The sequence below is a fragment of the Amaranthus tricolor genome, chromosome 8, assembly GCF_026212465.1.
Source record: "Amaranthus tricolor cultivar Red isolate AtriRed21 chromosome 8, ASM2621246v1, whole genome shotgun sequence".
NCBI lineage: Eukaryota > Viridiplantae > Streptophyta > Magnoliopsida > Caryophyllales > Amaranthaceae > Amaranthus > Amaranthus tricolor.
Window position 1 is genome coordinate 24,071,630 of NC_080054.1, and position 19,821 is coordinate 24,091,450.

Below are 19,821 nucleotides of genomic sequence, written 5' to 3' on the forward strand. Positions count from 1 at the left end.
TATTATTATTATTTATAAAAATTTTTCATTTATTATGGTCTCTCGACAAGGTAATCTTAAATTTGACTAAAGTAGTTCAACTAAGTTAATTTAAATACATTTATTTTCGTAATTAAAATACTCACTTAAGTTGTTTAATGTTAAACACGTCAAAATGTTATAATTTATACTTGGGAAATTAGAAGCTCACTTTAATTATTTTAAAGAGCCATTTTATGAACATGTCTCACCATAAGATATTTTTATACAAGAATTGCTCAAAAATCTAAGCATTGTCACCAAGTTGACTAATTCTAATGGCTTTGATCAGAGATGACTTGTTTGACTTTGATTTTTTACCTTTGACTTTACGTAAGCAACATTTGACAAGTGAACATAACACTAATTTTTTAAAAACATTATTAACAATGGTGAAAAGAAAACGATATTAAATACCTTATTAATTACATGTGGTTTAATTTGTAATGCTTACTTTAATTTTTAGTGCCTATGACTTGATAAAAAAATTTATGACTATAAATTTCAAAATTATAATGGAGGAATTGAGTGAGAGGAAAGTAATAAGAGAAAAAGCAGAGAATAAAAAGAGACCGGATATTGACAAATTTTATGTCACTTGTTCTTCATTAGTTTGTGTGAAGATTTCTTATCTGGGATCTCTCATTCTCTCTCTAAAAAAAATAAATTCTCCACTTTCATTTTCTCTCTCTTCTTAGTTTCAGACACTGGCCCAGCAGATCGAAATCTTCATCCTTTTCTTCTTATTTGCCTGTTAATCTAATTAATCCCTTTCTTAGATAGTCATAGGAATTCGACCAACTTCCTTTTTTTTTTTTAAATTTTTTTTTGTTTTTCTATCTAAACTAATAGAATTACAAGGTTTTATTTTTATTTAATTTTATTTTTTATAATTTATTTATAAAGTTCATTCCTTTTTTCTGTTATGACTGCTAAATTTTCATGATGGAATTTGGGAAGACTTCTATTTATCATCTATCAAGAGAGATTATATTTTTGTTGAATTATTAAATACTTTTGCAAAATTATTATGTAGAGAAAATTAGTTTAAGAGATTTTAGAGAGTTAAAAAGAGCTATTGGAGGATGTGGGTCTAAACTTAAAGGTAAAATCTTTACCTTGTACTGCTAAATATTTATCTTAGATTTGTGGGTTTTCTGGGGATTTTTCTGATCATTTGCTAATATTTATTCTTTTAATTAAATCCTGCTTCTTATACTGCGATTAGTCTTGTTTAGTACTTTATGTTAAATTCTTTAATTATTGAGTTCTTTGCATTTCGTGTAAATTGTGTTGGAAATTCCTTGTTAAAATGTCTGATATGTGATTGGATTTGGATTTGATTTTGAGAATTGCATACAATTTCAATTGGATGAGTGTATTGTTTCTATTGGGGATTTCTTGTTTCATTGTATTGAATTGAAAGTGGGTTTTCCATATTTATGGTGTGTTTGGATCAGTATATCATAATTTTCCAAAAATTGCCCAAAACCGATAATGATTAGCTTTTTTTCAATTGGTGATTTGTGGGTAGATTAGCGAATCATATGACACTGATTTGAATAGCATTTTATGTATAGGAAGAAAAGAAAGGGGAGGGGGAGGTTATTGAGTTTTTCTTCTAAATCTTTCCTAGGATTTGTTTAGTAGCAAATGTAAGGGACTTCTCGTCGTCAATTCATTCCCTTCCATATCCCTTCCCGCCCATTTTGGTATCCAAATGATGGAAATGTCATCCCAACATTTCCCTCCTCTCCCTTTCGCCAATCACTTTCATCCAAACATAGTGTAAGTCAATGCTTTTAGATTTGTTTTGCCAAGAGTATAAGGTTTCAACAATTGTGATTTTAGTTTGAGAACATTCTTGTATGAGAACAAAATTTTATAAATGTCTTTATTCTAGTTTCTAAGATACCCCTACTATTTTGGACAATGTGTTGTTTGCCTTTAGGGTTTATCCATTTTAACAACATTTGGTAGTGTGACTAATGTCAAATGTGTTAATCCTACTGAAAGTGTCATCTGATTGGTGTGAAGTTATGTTCTGAGTTGTGTGGGAGATGTTTCTGGAATTCAAGTGTTGATATAATGAGCAACAGACCAGGACAGTTCATAGTATTTCAGAAAGATAGTTTTGGTTTGGGGATGTTCACCCATGTGGGTTATTGGCATCCCTTACACTATGTTTGGACAGAAGGAAATGAAGGGAAAGGGGAGGGATTTTGAAGGATGAAGAATCCGTTATTTGGATAACAAAAAGGGAGGGGAGGGATTTGGAAGGGAGGGTTTGGAGGGAAAATATGGATAAACTTTGTTAAGAATACAATCTCTCCTAAGTGGAAAGATTTGGAGGGAAATAATCATTTTCATTTCTTTTCCCTTCCTTTTCCTTCTAAACAAACAAGAATCACTTTGCCTCCTTACTCCTTCCCTTCCTTTCCCTCCCTTCCCCTTTCCTTTCTATCCTAATTTGCTATCCAAACATAGTGTTAATGAGGCTGTCAAATTGGGGCTTATGCTTTTGTATTTGGGTTGAGAAATTACCACCCACTTTTCTTTGATGGGATTGAAACAACTTTTACGTTTATCAACAATTTCCTTCTTTCTAATTTGCTTATCAATGAGTAGAATGCCTTTTTAACGTAAACAAAAGGAGTATGTTTTGCACTATGTTTGGATAGCAAATTAGGAGGGTAGGGAAGGGAAGGAGTAAGGAGGAAGAGTGCACCCTGTTTGTTTAGAAGGGAAGGGAAAAGGAAGAAAAATTATTATTTTTCCTTCAAATCTTTTCGCTTTAGGAGAGATTATATTTTTAATAAAATTTGTACATCTTTTCCCTCCAAATTCCTTCCCTCCCTTTTTGTTATCCAATCAAGGGATTCTCCATCCTTCCAAATCCCTCTCTTTCCTTTGCCTCCATTTCTTTCTATCCGAGTACAGTGTTAGAGCTTCACTTGTGAAATTTATAAACTTGTGACCTGCAATTTCGTCAAACAACTTGTTAAAATATGCTAACGATTGTCAAATGGGGTCTGCTCTAGGAAGTGTTTATTCAATCATTTTGTTATTTCAAGATTTAGGAATAGTTCAATAGGTTGGTCTGCTATTGTTTGGATCAAATGGATACATTCATTAAGCTGGAAAGCTCTACGATTGTGTCATGATGGTTGTTGAATCCTTTTTTTATCTAGAAATGTCTTAGATTTTTCAACTAGCACAATAACTTTGGTGTATTTTTTTTCCTTTTTTTTGGAGATTTGGCTGTTCTATTGGGTGCTCATTTCAGGAAGTTATATACTTCTCTTTAGTTATTGGATTTTCTTCATGTCACCTATTGAATTTTTCATCCTAGTGCTATTATGCCCGTTCAAGCAACTTGACAATTTTCCGTTCAATGACTGCTGTGTAATCTGTAACTGTTCGATTAAAGCTAAAACTATCGACCCTAGTGCTCGAGGACTGGATCAAAATTTTGTTTTTCTGATTTATATGGGTGTCGGGGAAAAATAGTTGGGTCCAAAATGAGAGTTCGGACCAAAATAATGTTTAATCTGTTTGTCAATGAGAAGATGCATGATTTCATTTATTGAGTGAGACTTGTTGCTAATGTGCATGATCACTGTCGCATGATTCACTAATCTCCTTGCGAATCGCTTTAAGAAAAACGCGTATTCAAAAGGAAAATTAATCTGCGAATTATGTTAGACTGTGCATGATTTTCATTCGAGTCTTGTTTTTTGAAGGTACCTTGCCATGTTTTGCTGCTCCAGTTTGCATATGCTGTTAAGTGTTGGATAACGAGCTGTTGATCTCTATATGATATTTGTGTTACGGATTTTGCTTTCTTAGTGTAAACAATTCTGTCTTGTGGGAGCTAGGTTTGTATTTGCTGGTGGTTGTTGAAGATGCATTGCTTACAAGGATGTCGGCTTCCGACCTTCTTTTGAACTGCCAAATCGAAAAGGTTTAGCTTTGCTATGTATATTTTTGCAAGATTTAGAGGGCGTTTGGCAAACGACTGATAACTGGTAGCTAATAGTTGATTATATTACAGTGGCTGATTTGACTTGCTGATTTCATTAACTGGGTTGGCCAGCTGATTTTAAACCCACTGCTATGAGCAGCTTGTTCAAAAGCAGCTTATTTATAACAATTAGCTATCTCAACCAACTAAAATTTACCAAACATTAGCATTGGCCGGTTTGCCACCCAACCCTCTAATCGACTCAAAATAAGCTACAATTGCTCAATAAGCTATTTTGCCAAACGCCCTCTTAGTTTGCGGTGTAGGAATTTGATGATTGAATTGTAATACGATTATTTGCCATAAATTAGCAGGAATGGGAACAAAACTTCAGATTGAGAATTGCTTGCCTGCACATTACTCAATGAACGATCTTAATCGTGGCTCTAATGGTGCTAGTTGGCCTTATTTTGGTGAGAGCAATTTATCCGACGGACAATTTTATTTTGGTTTCCTTCCAAGGACTGTTGCCGATTCGCATCCAGAATACGAACAGGATGTTGTAAAACAGACGATGCTTGAGCATGAAGCCGTATTCAAGATTCAGGTATGTATGGATATACATTTCAGTCATCTAAGTTTGGTCTAATAATCTTGTGCTGATAAAGGCCTTAGTTTTTAAAGATGAAGTCGCACCGGCCACCGAGATGCAATAGGGTTTTGAATACAATTTGTAGGCGAGGGTGCGAGACACACTTTCTTCTCTCAAAAGCTTATAATCAATTCTAAAGCATATTTGATACTCCAAACAACATAATATTCATATTGTTATTGTATAAAAGATCTAAAACATTCGTTATAATTGTAGTAAGCTTCTACGTGATATTAAATTACCCTAATGTCATTAAGTGGCTCTCACCTAGGGTGGGGTTTGGGGGTCGGATGTACGCAAGCTTACCCTTGTTAATGAGAACACTAACAAAGAGACTGTTTTCAATTAATCCTTGGTAGCAAGCTTCATGTGCAACTTTACATAAATAATAAGTGCACATAATTTGGCGAACAAAAGAAAGAAGACATAAGAATCAAAGAGGAAAAATTTAAGTAAGAAATGAAGAGAATCTCAAAGACTAAAGTAGTAAGTTGGCATAAACTCGAAATAGAAACTAAAAGATGAAAACCAAAAGAAAGAAGACATAAAATCGAAGAACCTATAGAAAGAGAAGTAAAAGTATGAAAAAATCGAGATGAAAAAAAGATGAACAATCTAGAAGAAGAAAAGAAAAAAGATGAAGAATTCACAAGAATGAAGACTGAAGAAGAGGTAAATATCCTTTAAAGGGCGCCCTGCATCTTTTGTTTTCTCAATTTTTTTTTCTCTAGGGGGCTTTTTATGCCGGAGAGGTATATTAGATGTCCCTTTACGGCCCGTTTGGTAGGTGGTGATAAACGGTGGTAATACGAATGAAAAATTAGTGTAATTTTGGTTGAAAAATCTCTTGGTTATCTTGATCGTCATGTTTGTCCAACTTCAATCATCTCATTTTCTTCATAAAATTCATTCCAATGCTTTATCATTGGGAGAGGTGGTATTAGGTGATAATGGAAATTTGTAAATAAAAAAATTTTTAGTGATCGAAATTTCATTACCATGGGAATGATATAGAACTTTTGATGAAATTTTACACTAAAAATCATTCCCATTACCACCATTTAATACCACTAACCAAACGGGCCGTCAATGTTTTTGGTCTCTTCTTAGGGACTATTTTATTAATAAAATTTCCCAATTTTCGAAAAGAAAAGAGGTAAATAAAAACAAAAAAGAAGATACCTAGTGTTGTTGGAGGTACTAGAAAAGAAGTCGACTGAGTTATAGGATCCCAAACAAATTCTCATTTTCCCATTTGTTCTTGTAAACAAGAACAAATCCGTTTTCCTCGTCTTTCTCTCATCAATGAAGACATAAAAAAAAAATTATATGTGCATGAAGCGTAAGACATGGAAAAGCACAAAAAGCGCAAAGCCTAGACTAAGAAAAATACTTTTCTAGAGCCTACCTACGAGGCGCATTTTTTAAAACTAAGATGAAGAAGGAAATTATTTTTTCTTTGAGTTCTTAAATTGCTTCACGAATAATATAAAATCTACCTTGCACACGCTTTCCATTCAGGTTAATGAATTACATCGACTGTATAGCGTACAAAGAGATTTGATGGATGAGGTTATAAGGAAAGAACAATTTAAACGGCGAATTCCTAATGAAACTTGTTCTTCTTCGAGTCATGTACCATCCCAGATGCAACGTGAGGATATGCAAAGATGGAAGTGTCCGAACCTTCCTGTTTCAAACTCAGCCTGTGGCACACCTCCCCTATCGATTCTCGATACTGTTCAGTCATCATCATGTTCTGCCAAAGGAAAGAGCATACAAACGGATCCCACTTCATTTCCAAATTGCTATAGCCCGAAGAATTTGGAGTCAGAGTGTAGACCCACAAAACATAGAAGACGAATGCTTGATCTGGATCTCCCCGCTGACGAGTATATTGACACCGATGAAGTGGTACAAGTCAATGATGTAAAAGATTCTGATTACATGAGCTTATCAACCGATAAAAATGGAAATTTTGCATATGGGAATGGAAAACTATTTATGGGTCAGGGCGATGCATCGAAATCTGATTTGCATGACAGCCAACCGAGGGCTTTGGCGGACTTGAATGATCCTGTAAATGTGGAAGAGGAAACCTCTGTCTCAGTTGATTTTCTACATCGAGGTGGCTGTCACCATGATGCTAACTACAGGGATATCTCTACGAGATTTTTAAGTCCGACTAAGGACGTTAATCAGAACCTCAAGAATGGCAGCACAAATGGGGCGTTGAATGATGTACACTTTGAAAATAGAGTTATGGGCTCAGACTGGTTTAGCAATGCATTAAAATCAGGTAATATTGGAACTCATTTATAAAACATGCTTCTCCTTCATATAGTATCACACCTAGAGGTGTTTAATGGGACGGGTCACATTTTAACGGCTCATTAGCAAGTCGTGTCAATAATGGGCCGGGCCATTAATGGTTCGCATTTAAAATTTTACATGACCCACCTCGGCCCGGCCCATTGAGCACCTCTAATCATACCGCAGTTTCAACTTTTTAAATTCACCATATACTCACTCTTGTTTCTTTGTTTGAAATTAAGCTGTATGTTGAAGAGTTTTGTGTTTATTCTAGAAAGCAACGGCTGTATGAGATCCATCAATCATGATACCGGTCCAGAAAAAATTTCTGCACTGACGCAGCCAGTACAATTTCTGCTTGATCAAGCCACTAAGCCTCCAGCTTTTCTGGACTGTGATCGTATCAACGGAGAGCCATGGAAAGCAAAATCTGGTAGCATCATAGAAAAATCCGACAGAGGTTTAACTTTGTCAAGCTCCAATGTTCTTGGAGCAGTTGCTTCTCATCTTCCGAAACAAACTGATATTTTTAATCCCTCTGATTTCAGCAAGTCATGGGATCAAAGTGCCTCCTCTTGCGGGAAACCCGGCAGTTTTTTCGGCCATAAACCCATATCTGTCCAAACAAGTCCATATCTAAGTTCCGCTATCACGAGCAAGAGTCCTCAATCTTCTTGTCAGGGCAATGGCTTCTTCGGCAATAATAAGTGGAACCTAAATAGCTCCCCTTCAGCTTTAGGGACAGAAATGCCCGCAAGAAAAGATATTCATGAAGGTTCCTCGTCTTCTTTTATAGGTTTTGATTATGTAAATAGCAATTACAGTGATAGAAAAGCGCTTTGTTCCGGTATAAATTTCTTCGATGCTACAAGTTATACTGATGGCAATCCTGTGAAAGATATGAACTTGAATGTGACTCCTTCGAATGGCTTGTCCGATGATCATATCGGCGAGCACCATGTTATAATCATTGACAATGACAAGAAGTCGGATCCTCTAGCCATTTTGCCTTGGCTTCGAGGAAAGGGATCTTGCAGTAAGGAGGCTGAGAATTCAAGGAAAGGTTTCAACTCACTTGAATCAGCATGTGAGGTCGGTGTGAAAGCCGAAATTCCTGATTATAGCAAAAAAATTCTCGGTGTACCCATTTTTGAAAACCCTCCAAAACCGAAGAAAGAGGTTTCGAACACTTTGATTAGTCACAATTGTTCCGGAAACAAGGAAGGTGGAAGCGTTGGGAGAAAACGTGGTTTTGATATTAATTTAAATTGTGACGTCACAGAAGAGGACATGGTTCTAGAAGAGAAAACCCAAATTGTATCTGATAATCGGAGACATCGTTTTGATCTCAATTCTTGTATAATTGACGAGGAATATTCATGTGAAACGTGTGATCTGTTTGCAGAAAAGGGAACCTGCATAAGGGTTGGCACCGGTATAGATTTGGAAGCCCCCATAATAATTGAAAACGAGGATGTTATTGCGAATCCTCGGGATGAAGATTCTTTTATAAAAGATCCCGAAAAGATGTTAGAGTTTCCCAAACATGATGATGACGAAGAAACTGAACTTGCCACGTCGGTGGCAGCCGCAATTGTTTCCCTTTCGTCGTGTGTTAATCTAAGTCAACCCAAGGAAGCGACTTGCCTTGACGAAGAAACTGATTTGGATAATCCCCTTCATTGGTTTGTCGATATTGCTTGCTCTAATAATGGAAATGATGTTGAATTTACGGATTATTGGTTATCTGACGGTTTGGATGATTTTGAGTTGATGATTCTGAGACAGAAAGAGTGCAATGAAGACGAGTACTTTCCTAAATCGAGCTTCCCAGAAGTCCCAAATGTTGAAGAAAAGGGTGTGTGTGCCTTAACTACGACTAGAACACGGAAAGGGCATGGTCGTAGAGGAAGGCAAAAACGGGACTTTCAGAGAGACATTCTCCCGGGCCTTACGTCACTTTCTAGGCACGAAGTAACCGAAGACCTTCAGGTTTTCGGAGGCCTAATGAGAGCTACTGGTCATACTTGGCATTCCGCACCAAATCGGAAGAATGCTTCTAGAAATGGATGTGGTAGAGGCAGGCGAAGGTCTGTTTCAGCAGCAGCCGCAGCCGCCCCAGCACCATTAAACACAGTATGCGCCCTTCCATTGACTCAGCAGCCCCATCAGCTGCTAAGTAACAATACTGAAGGGGTTTTGGAAGATCAGAATCTGACAGGATGGGGAAAAACTAGACGTCCCCGAAGACAAAGGTACCCTACAGGTAATCGTACGCCTCCTCCAGTACCTTTGACCTAATCTATTTGTGAGTGCCTCTGATTTTATAAATTGTTGGAATCTATAGCGAGAAGACACCCGAGTAGAGTTGTTCTGTGATGCATTTGGAATCAAGCTTTCCCTTTTTTCTTCTTTTTTTAGGGAAAAGGGATCGTCTTTGTACATGTCGGTACTCGGTACCCCAAAGTTTGGGTCCCGTCAAATATGGATCTTTGCAACCCTGTATTATTCCATGAATAATGTTGCATGGGTTTCTTGTCCTAGAACAGATTCTGCTCATGTGTCATGTGTGCTTGTCTCGGAATGGTAAGGCAGTTTTATGCTGTTATATTCCCATCTTGGTCAGAAACAGTCGGGGCAGCTGTGTTACCGCGGCATTTCAAGTCCCGGTCCGCATAGGAATATTGTAAAACTAAATTCGAGTAGCGAGCATATAGGTTATATAATGCGATCACTTCTGACTTTCTTGTCTCGTTTCCTATATTATTGTATTTGAATGTGAGCTTACATAGGTTAGCTTTGATTTTTCGATTGTTAAGATCTCTAGCACATCGAGTATGAGGCGTTCAGCGCGGTGTGTACACTAAACTGAAATTTTGGACTTTGATTAATATATTCAATCTTGTTAGATTTATTTTGATGTAATCCTGTCGTAATCCTGTCATACTGGAGTAGATCATTACAATTTACAAGTGTAGTTTGGCCTCGTGTTAGCGAGCCAGCTTAACCTTTTCTAGGTTTTTTTTTTCTTCTCGGTTTGTGTTCGAGAATTATCTGTTTTGTTCTATGAATTTTGGGGTTTGCACTCTTACTAAAAACCAAAAACAATTTACAAGTATGTTATATATGATCTCTGGTACTCCATATTTACATGCTGTAAGTGTGGTCTAACCTGTCTAATTCAGTGCTTATGTGCTTCTGCATCAATATAACATAATTCTCTATTTAATTCGCTTTTTGAATTCGCGATTTGCTCAAATGACCCTAAAATAGTCCAAAAACGATCATAATTCGCTTTTTTATTCGTAATTTGCAAGGAGATTAGTAAATCATGTGACAGCATGAATCATCAGTTCACACTTGATTCTTATTCTTCCATGGAACATTTGATGTTGAAAACTGCTACTTTATAGCATAATTTGGTCACAATCAGATAGAAATTATTGTATGTTAATCATGATCAACATACTTGCTTCATTTAAATATGCATTATCATGTCCCAAAATAATCAGAGAAGGGAAAAAGTCTTTGTATTTCATCCTATGAGACTGTCTGAAGCATGATTTTGAATGTGTCTCTGCATCTGCAGTGAAATTTCATCCTTTGGATCGTACTAAATGCAACATTGAAACGTTTTGAGGGAAAGGTACGTCGAGGAAAATCACGTGGGTTTAAAATTGGGTTTTGTATTTATGTTGGTTTTATATAATTGTAATATTTTTATAGTCGGATCGGATCAAGTTCGATTACAAGGTCGAGTAAATGTCGAATAGGTCTGTTTTGAACCCTTATAGTTGAAACACGTTAACAAGAAGGATATCAACTATGAACTTAGATTACTCGTATAATTGACAAGGCACATCAAATATATCCTCATAGGCTCATGCTAACAACCATAGTTCTTAAAATTCCGCTTTTGATCTACGATTGTATGACTTAAAAATAAGCAAATGATTCGGATTGTAGGTAGAATCGTGTTGTTGGTAGAATCTTACAATTCTAATTGAAATAAAATTTTGAGAGGTGGAATCATAACACGATTTTACGTTCCAAACATCATATTCAACAAATTTAGTCTAAATTATTATAATTTTTGGTATATCTTTCACTTTTTTTATTTTACATACACATCTCTGTTTCTAAAATCCATAATAATGATTTGAAAACATTAAAGTTTTTTTTATTGATATTGCATTTAAACCAATTCTTGTACTATATTTTTGCATTTGTTTATGAAAAATAAGTCAAACAAAACTTGAATTTGCAATTTAAAACTTTTATAATGAATAATAATAATAATAATAATAATAATAATAATAATAATAATAATAATAATAATAATAATAATAATAATAATAATAATAATAATAATAATAATGGGTACTAAATATTTTTAGTAGATTTTAGTTTATTTGTAGGATCATACAATTTTACGATTTGCAACTACCAATTCGATCCTACCTCTCTAAATGATTTTAAGTAGAATTTCGTTTATCATATCTTTGCTTACTTCGTACATTGCACGTGTTTTTATATTAGTTTATTATTATTTTTTATTTTTTTTGTTCTTTGAAAAAAATATGAATGTATATATATACCCTTATGCTAAAAATATGGAATAGCTGAAAAAAATTAGACACATCAAACGAAACAAGTTTTATACTTCCTCCAACTATATGCAAATGTCTCATTGTTTTGACAGTGTTCATCGATCACATTTAATATGAGAATATTTAATATTTAAGTTATAAGTTTAAACATGATTGAATGGGATGTTAAAGCATCTCAATGTAAATTTTATTAATATTTAATTTTATAATGTTTTATTATGTGCACTTAATAATATTTAGGATTAAACTAATTTATTGACAAACATAAAAACCTATATGAGACAATTTCATAGTATTATTTAAGGTTAGTAGGTCATATGTTTAGCGATAAACTTGGCCCATTATTGTCCAAGACTTTATGTATTAGTAGGGCTACCAACATAGACCAGAAAAAAAAAAACATAAATTAATAGGGTTGGGCTTATTTTTAGACATAAATTATTTAGTTAATTAGATTGAAAATTATAATTTTTGACTATTTTTAAATCCATTTAATCTATTTATATTTATATAGACAAATTTAAGACATTTAAAAGATTGTTTGATCATTTATTTCGGGTCAATCCAAGTTAACAATGATTTGTTAAGTTAAATAATCAAGCAAATTACAAGTTATATAACATAATTTTATACCAAATCACCAATATTGAACAAATATTCACATTAAAATTTGCAATTCATAAATCAAACTTGAAAAAGGCTCATGATATAAAATTTTAACTAAGAAATCGTAATTGGAAAGAAAATTTTAATTTATAACATAAGTTACATTTAACCATTACAAATTAATGAATGAGTTAAGAAAAATCGCTAATATACAAAATAGTTTAATTTACGTTTTACAATATTTGTTAAGTTATATAATCAATAGAAGTAATTACAAAATATTTTATTTTAAGTTTTATATTGAAAGAAATCAGAGATTAACTTTAATATGAAATTTATAAATTTTTGATTTTGTTATTTGAGTAAGCAATAATTAAAAACGCTTAATATTTTTGCAATCTTATCTCACATTAATTGACAAATGAAATTGTTTAATTGAATTGATATACCAAATTACCAATTAAAAAAAATTTCCATAAAAAAAGCTTCCTAATATATAATCCAACAAAAAAAATACTAAAACAAAATACATAAACACTATCGGCCCGTTTGGTTGATGGTAATGAAGTAATGGGAATGAAATATTGTAATGGCAATAGTAATGAAGGAATGGATATGAGAATTGGTAATGAAGATTCTTTTGTTTGGTGTGCATGACTAAAGAATGGTAATGGAAGATAATATTCCATTGATTGCATTTGGTTGTTAGTAATAAAAAATGGTAATGACTCTTAGTTTCATTATTGTATATTTGTATCTAAAAACTGTATCTAAATTATTCTATCTAATGATTCTTTTTTTAATAATAATATTTTTTTGGATAATTACATACATTACCTTTTTTTTTCTTCATTATTTTTTTTCTTCAGCTCGAAATAACATTACCTTATTTTATTACCACAGTAATACTTCATTACCATTACCGCCTAATACCATGTTGTTTGATGGTAATGAAAATTGCCCTTTTTGGTAATTTCATTACCTTATTTTATTACCATCCATTACCATTGAAGGCATCCAAACAACCAAAATTTTCATTACTTAATTTTATTACCATAACCGCCCTCTAATACCATGTACCAAACGGGCCGTATGAGATATGAAAATTACATGTTTCTTATGCCGATGGTGTAGAGTATTTAATACTCCCTCCTATTCACTTAGGGGTCCCATTTGACTTTTCACGGATTTTAAGAAGAGTCAAAAGTGGGACCCTAAGGGTAGGAAAGAGAGTGATATTATGGATTTTTTAATGTAAGGAAGGAAAATTAGTATGGATAATGGAGGGTATAATTGAAAATAGGATAAAGTTATTAAGGGCATAAAAGTCAAGAACCCATGCCAAAAATAGAAATTGGACAATTAAGATGACTTGACTATAAAAAGAAATGGGACACATAAGCTGAATAGGAGGGAGTAGTGTTTTCTCTTTTTATAATATTTTATCAAGTTTTCAAAAAGAAATAAAAATTACATGTTTGTTTCACGTTTTAAATTCTGATCTTAATTTAACTTTCGAATTAAGTTTTAGATAGGTTTGCTTTTGCGGCGCCTACTTGTTAGTCTTCGTTTTGCAAAGCCTGAAACCCTCCCAAAAAATAGTGATCAAGTAAGAATGGAGATGGAGATGGAGATGGAGATGGAGACTTCAAAGGAGACAGAAATCAAGGCAAGTGAGCTATTCAAAGCCGCTGAGTTGGGTAACACTTCACTCTTCAGTTCTTTCTCGAAAGATCAGCTTGCTAAATTCCTTTCCTTTAGAAACGACGATGGTCGTTCTCTTCTTCATGTTGCCGCTTCTTCTGCTCAGTCCAAGGTTTTAATTAAATTTTTCTTTATTTTTAGGGTTGGATTATTTATTTTTGAATAATTTGCGATTATAGCGTTAAAGTTTTACAGTTTTGGGAATTACAGCTCAATTGTTTTTTTTTTGCGAATTAATCTACAATGTTCAGCCAAATTATTGAATTTCAACCATTTTGGTTGTTGGAATTTTAGGTTAAATGGTCGGAATTATGTAATTTGGCGTGAGCAAATGAACATTAGGCTGTAATTCGCAAAAGTACACCCAGTAATTCGTAAATTATTCTTTATTTTTTTATCAAAACATTTATCGTTATTACATATTTATCTGGATTAGGTGGTGGAAATTCTAGCAGGAGCTGATTTAGAAGGGAAAGTGATTAATAGCAAGGATGAAGAGGGTTGGGCACCTATTCATTCAGCATCCAGTATTGGGAATATTGATATTATCCAAATTCTCCTCTCTAAAGGTTAGCTTAACATTTTATTTCCTAATTATTTGTAAAATTAAGGAGGAAATTAACTTCAATTTAAAATTTTTAAAGAATGTTGTCATTTAAGCTTTAGATTTTAGATGGGTTTTAGGTTCATGGCTGGTTTCTGAATTGCCCATCAAAGGGATTAGGCTGAAATTGTGGTATGATTTGGTTGTGCTTGCCAATAGTTGCCATGAGCTTTTTGTTGTGTTTTCCTGCTTTCATGAGGCTAATAGATCTGTGGATGAATTCAGATTCTAGCTTTTGATCATGGTTTTATGCGATAAGCAATTGGGCTACTCACACAAATATTTATTGACATGCCTTATAAAGTTCAGATATGTGTTCATATCATTGAATTTACTAAGAAGTATCAATATCGCTGCTCTTGCAAGTCTCAAATCATATCCATCTTCCATATTCGGATGTCTACGTTGCTTTTTATTTGGCAATAAGTATCCCGACACAACTTGAAATTGTATTTTATTCTGTTTGGATAGCCGCTTATGAGGAAAAATAAGGGGGAGGGAAAAACAAGGAAGGGGAGGAAAATAAAATAATGTATTCAGGACAGAAAAAAAGGGATGGAGGGGAAGAAAAAATGTCCATCTATCATTTGGTTAAAACTTGAGTTGAGACGGAAATGCGGGTTGGTTAGAAAGGATTTTTGTCAAATTTGTTAAGATTTGGAAGGAAAATCCTGCACCTTCTTCATCCCTTTTTTCATGAACGTGATCTCTATAGACATTCTTGTTGGTACTATATCACTTTATAGTAGCTTTAGAAAATATATGATGCTTATCATAGTTGTATTTTGTACGTGCTTCCATTCAAATATCTAGTTTGCTGCTTTGCTAAATATGTGGTGAACCTGGATATGATTCTTGTTCAAGCTCCTTCTTTTGTGCTTCTTTTGATCTAAGACATAATCCATGGTTAAAAGTTTGCTGCTACCATCACTCAACTATCTACACTCCTGATTAATTATTAATGTTTTCCCTTTAAATTCCTTCACTTTTCCATGTTATCCAAGCAAATAGTTTTTTATCCCATCAAATACCTTCTTTTCTTTTCCATGCATTTCCCTAAGCCCTTAACACATGCATGGTTAACAAATTCTAACGCATGCTTGTATGAACTAGCCTAACAAACACACCCATGGATAACGAAAATATTAAGTTATCACCAATTAAGTTATTGTCCGACAGCGGAAGCAAAAATCGAAAACAATAACGGAAAGCAATAAAGATTCAAACAAACAATAAAGAAAATCACATCGAGAAATTAACGTGGTTCACTATCAACGTGATAGCTACATCCACCGGTACTGAGAATAAACATTTCACTATAAACCGGGAGATTACAAGATGAACAAGAAGCCACAACAATGGCTCTCCAAGCTTTTTCTCTTAGTTTTCCTCACTTTGTTTTGCATCCCATGCCCTAATTCTTATTACATGGGGCCTTTACATAGTAAACCTCATAATAAAAAGAAATTAGGGTTAAGAAAATACAAAAGAAATCGTCAAAAATTATGAGTAACCGGCCAAAAACGTGCCAAAACCAACTTCCCTCAAAAACTGCAGTGCTTCATGCCCCACGTAGATCTACGCGCCCCGTGCAAGCGCGACCCGCATAGAACTCTGCGACACGCGCCCAACATTCTGCCCAAGACAGAAGCTTCTCTGTGCCCCGCATAATACTCCGCACCCCGCGCATCCGCGCCTCGCGTAGATCTCCGCACCCGCGCATCTAGCCTTTTTGACCCACACTTGATTCATCTTAGACCGATCTTAGACTCGGTTCGAGTCACAAAATCCCAACATAAGTTAAGGTTGCCACTAGTGTAGCAAACTCTGTGTTGCTACAAATAAAAAGACCCAATGTTTTTTTGGATGTTATTTTAGCCCACTTATCTAAGCTCACGTACTTGTACGGGATTTGAACTCTGTTCAATTGATTCATGATAACACTTTAAAATTGATATGATGATAATACACGGTGAATGCTAATAATCTAGTATCATGGTGCGACTTGATACCTCAATGCTTTTTTTTCAATTAATGGTTGTAGTAGGTGAGCTTTTAGCCATTGGGTCAATGTGGTTTTCTAATTTGTTAGGAGGTCCAGCATAGTTTATATTTATGTTGATTTGCTGTTACTCTCTGCTTGTTAATGGTGATATTAGTGCGTTTTTGTTCATGATGCTCCGCAAAGAATCAAGGGAGCATAGTTTATATTTATGTTGATTTGCTGTTACTCTCTGCTTGTTAATGGTGATATTAGTGCGTTTTTGTTCATGATGCTCCGCAAAGAATCAAGGGAGCTATGGTGGTCAATCCTTTGAGAAATTTGTCATTGCACTTTTGACAGTTCACATCAGCTAAGTATGCCTGATTGTAAGACAACTCCAACTACTGGTTTATAGGTCTCAAGATTCAGGTCGACATCTGTCAATGTTCAAGTATAGATTGCATTGTATTAGAAATAGAAAAGCTTTTAAGAACCCATTTAATTCTTTAGGAGGAAGGTCTTTGATAGCAATAACTATAAGAGGAAAGTTTTTCAAACAAGTAATTGCACAGATGGCCTGATTATGTTTAACCAAAGAATACGCCAAATTAGAAAATCTTTGTGCGCTAGCCTCCCCCTTTTCATTTTGTTCTCCAATTACTTGTATTAATGTTATATAGGTAATAGTGACACCGAAATGACCCTTTTTTTTGATGTTATTGTTTCTTTACAATTTTTTTTAGTTCATCACATTTTAAGCAACTTGGGTAAGAAGTGTTTGCATAACCTTTTCTCCTCCTATAATTCGTTCATTAGGACAAATTTTATCTTAGGTCTTTCTGAAACTGTATCTTGGTTTGCATCTTTAATGATAAGACTGTTGCCTTCTTGATCTTCAAAAACCCTGTCTATAGTGGCTGCAAACAGTATTTTTCTTGTAACTGCAAATCTCAGAGAAGCCTTATTAGTTGCTGAATTCTGTGTGCAGTTGCATACAATATTTTAAAATTTTGTTTCTGGTATTAATAGTCAAAGAGTTTAATATGAACAGGAGCTGATGTTAACCTGAAAAATGATGGTGGTCGTACTGCTCTTCACTATGCTGCTAGCAAGGGATGGAAAAAAATTGCTGAAATGTTACTTGCCCATGGTGCAAACGTCAATGTTAAGGACAAGGTTCGTTACCTATAATCAGCACTTCATCATATAATACAAGCATTTAGTTCATGTGTCACTTTTTTTTTTTGTCTTTTGTCTTATTTCTTTTGGTGCAATTTTTTTAGGTTGGATGCACTGCACTGCACCGTGCAGCTAGCACAGGGAATTCAGAGTTGTGTGAACTTCTCATCGAAGAGGGAGCTGACATTGACGCTATTGACAAAGTAAATCAGACTCCTCTTATGACTGCTGTCATATGTGATAACAGACAGGTAATTTTTGATGGAAGCAGCCCTTTTTTGCTGTGTTCTGCCTCACTTAAGTTTGGAGACTGGCAATTGCATTTTGTCTTTTATGTTGTTTAACCTTCTGGGTTTTTAGGATAAAAATATCGAGGAAGTAAGTGTAGGAGTTTTTTTTTTTTTTTTGTGTGTGTGTGTGTGTGGGGGGGGGGGGGGGGGGGGAAGGATGGGGGGTTTTACAAAAGAAAATCGCGAGAATGGTGAATGCTTCCCTTTTTCCGTTCTGTTTTCGTCCATCCCTTTAAATCCTCTCTCTAGTCTCGATACTTTGTCTCACACTTTTTTCCTTGTAATCCATTTCCAATTTTTATATTCTATACAATTAACTATGCTTAATATGTCAATCCTAAGTGTGAAGATCATTTGGGGACGGAAGGTTCCTTTTTTACTGTTTCTTCCGTCCATCCCTTTCTTTACTCTCCTTCAGGTCCTTCCCTCTTTCTCAAGTCTTAACACTCTTGTCTCTCACTTTTTTCCTCGTTACGCAGTTCCAATTTTTATATTCTACAATTAACTATGCTTAAGATGTCTATCATAAGCGTGAAGATCAATTGGGGATAGAGGGAGTAATATTTTTCGTGTTCCACTGGCATGCCACCAAAATTTTGATGTTGCCGACTTGCTATTTTTCTTCGGATAATAAAAATTTACCATTTTTATCACTAGTAGTTCATTGCTGCCAGCAATAGCAACTAGTTCCATCGTTCTGCGAAAATTGATGTTTGCAGAGGGCGTTATGACATATGAAAATTAGCTCGGCTGATTTCAGGTATTGAATTTGGTGACAGGTTTCTCTTCTTCTAGTCAGACATGGAGCAGATGTGGATGTAGAAGACAAAGAAGGTTATACAGCCTTAGGTCGTGCTCCAAAGGATCTTCAAGACGCCATTATTGATGCTGCAAAAGCCATGATGGAAGGCTAAACCAAAAACGAGGCTGTTTCTAACTTTAGGAAGAACGTACAGCAGAGTGGTTTTTTGATTCTCTGCGTTTATCGTTAAATGTCTTGACAAACCCAAAGCTTGCCTTTGACATTGTCTAACACTAGTTGTCACCTGTATTTTATTGGCTTCTAAAAAATTCGAAATATGAACTTCAAACGCGAATACGAATATTTAATGAATCACATGCCATTTCAATCGTATCAAGGTAAAAATCTTGCTTGGATTTGGTTCACGGTAAAATATTTAATGAATTATTGGCTAGAATTTTAGGAGGCCAATTTTAATCATACCCTAAGTCTTTTTTTTTTTTTTTTTGTGGATGAAAGAGATTTTGTCAATTTAAACTTAGAAAGTCATACAACATGTGACAATACTTCACTAGTTATTTTACTAGTTTTGTAAAACTAGTGACAATGAAGAAAATAATTTAGTTGATAATTTATCCATTTTGTAAATAAAACATATGCACCTGATGCATAAGTTAGAAAAATTGTTTTACATATATATTATTGATTATTAATTATATTTGATTTAGGATACGGTGTATATTGTAAGATTTTATTTAATACTACATCAAGTAATTCCTATTAATTTTTTTTTATATTTTCTTTCTTTTAAAGAAAATAAATTAATAATAATTAACAGGCATAAACATAATCTAAATTTTAAAAGTTGTTTATACATTGAAAATGATCAAATACTATTTAAAAATATCCTTTTATGATTGTTTAATTAAAAAATAAATTCTTTATTAAGACCGTCTTATCGTGAGAAGGCTTAATATGGGTTGGTCTAATATTTATATTTAAAAAACTAAAAAATAATTATTTTTAATTTACTTAAGTTGTTTTTTTTTAGAAAAAACATTAATTGGGCTACTTGTATAAGAATTTGTGAAAACTTAAACCTTTGCATTATATAAGCCCTGCATTAAAAAATATATAAGCCCTGCATTATATGTG

At 34.2% G+C, this 19,821-nt stretch overlaps 2 protein-coding genes across 4 annotated transcripts; both read left to right on the forward strand.

Annotated features, from left to right (window-relative positions):
- The first annotated feature begins 553 nt into the window (after nt 1–553).
- On the forward strand, nt 554–10,851 carry LOC130821377 (uncharacterized). Of its 3 annotated transcripts, none has more exons than XM_057687109.1 (6): nt 554–1,123; nt 3,762–3,982; nt 4,357–4,589; nt 6,156–6,933; nt 7,222–9,213; nt 10,537–10,851. In XM_057687109.1, the coding sequence occupies exons 3-6, from the start codon at nt 4,359–4,361 to the stop codon at nt 10,584–10,586; spliced, it is 3,051 nt and encodes a 1,016-aa protein (XP_057543092.1). In that variant the 5' UTR covers nt 554–1,123; nt 3,762–3,982; nt 4,357–4,358; the 3' UTR covers nt 10,587–10,851. The 3 variants fall into 3 exon arrangements, with proteins under 3 accessions (XP_057543092.1, XP_057543094.1, XP_057543093.1); XM_057687110.1 differs by having other exon boundaries at nt 618–1,123; nt 3,897–3,982; XM_057687111.1 differs by lacking the exon at nt 10,537–10,851 and having other exon boundaries at nt 3,897–3,982; nt 7,222–9,872.
- Nucleotides 10,852–13,657: 2,806 nt separating this feature from the next.
- Nucleotides 13,658–19,063, forward strand: LOC130821378 (uncharacterized). The gene is made up of 5 exons (XM_057687112.1): nt 13,658–13,979; nt 14,304–14,436; nt 17,507–17,631; nt 17,739–17,885; nt 18,704–19,063. Exons 1-5 carry the CDS (start codon nt 13,779–13,781, stop codon nt 18,836–18,838), a joined length of 741 nt encoding a protein of 246 aa, XP_057543095.1. The 5' UTR covers nt 13,658–13,778; the 3' UTR covers nt 18,839–19,063.
- The last annotated feature ends 758 nt before the right edge of the window (nt 19,064–19,821 follow it).

Excerpts from the sequence above, each read along its gene's own strand:
- LOC130821377 (XM_057687109.1), top strand. The coding sequence starts at position 4,359 with ATGGGAACAAAACTTCAGATTGAGAATTGCTTGCCTGCACATTACTCA. Across the intron at positions 4,590-6,155 it reads AAGCCGTATTCAAGATTCAG|GTTAATGAATTACATCGACT; the intron begins GTATGTATGGAT and ends CTTTCCATTCAG. Across the intron at positions 6,934-7,221 it reads TAGCAATGCATTAAAATCAG|AAAGCAACGGCTGTATGAGA; the intron begins GTAATATTGGAA and ends TGTTTATTCTAG.
- LOC130821378 (XM_057687112.1), top strand. The coding sequence starts at position 13,779 with ATGGAGATGGAGATGGAGATGGAGATGGAGACTTCAAAGGAGACAGAA. Across the intron at positions 17,632-17,738 it reads ACGTCAATGTTAAGGACAAG|GTTGGATGCACTGCACTGCA; the intron begins GTTCGTTACCTA and ends CAATTTTTTTAG. Across the intron at positions 17,886-18,703 it reads TCATATGTGATAACAGACAG|GTTTCTCTTCTTCTAGTCAG; the intron begins GTAATTTTTGAT and ends ATTTGGTGACAG.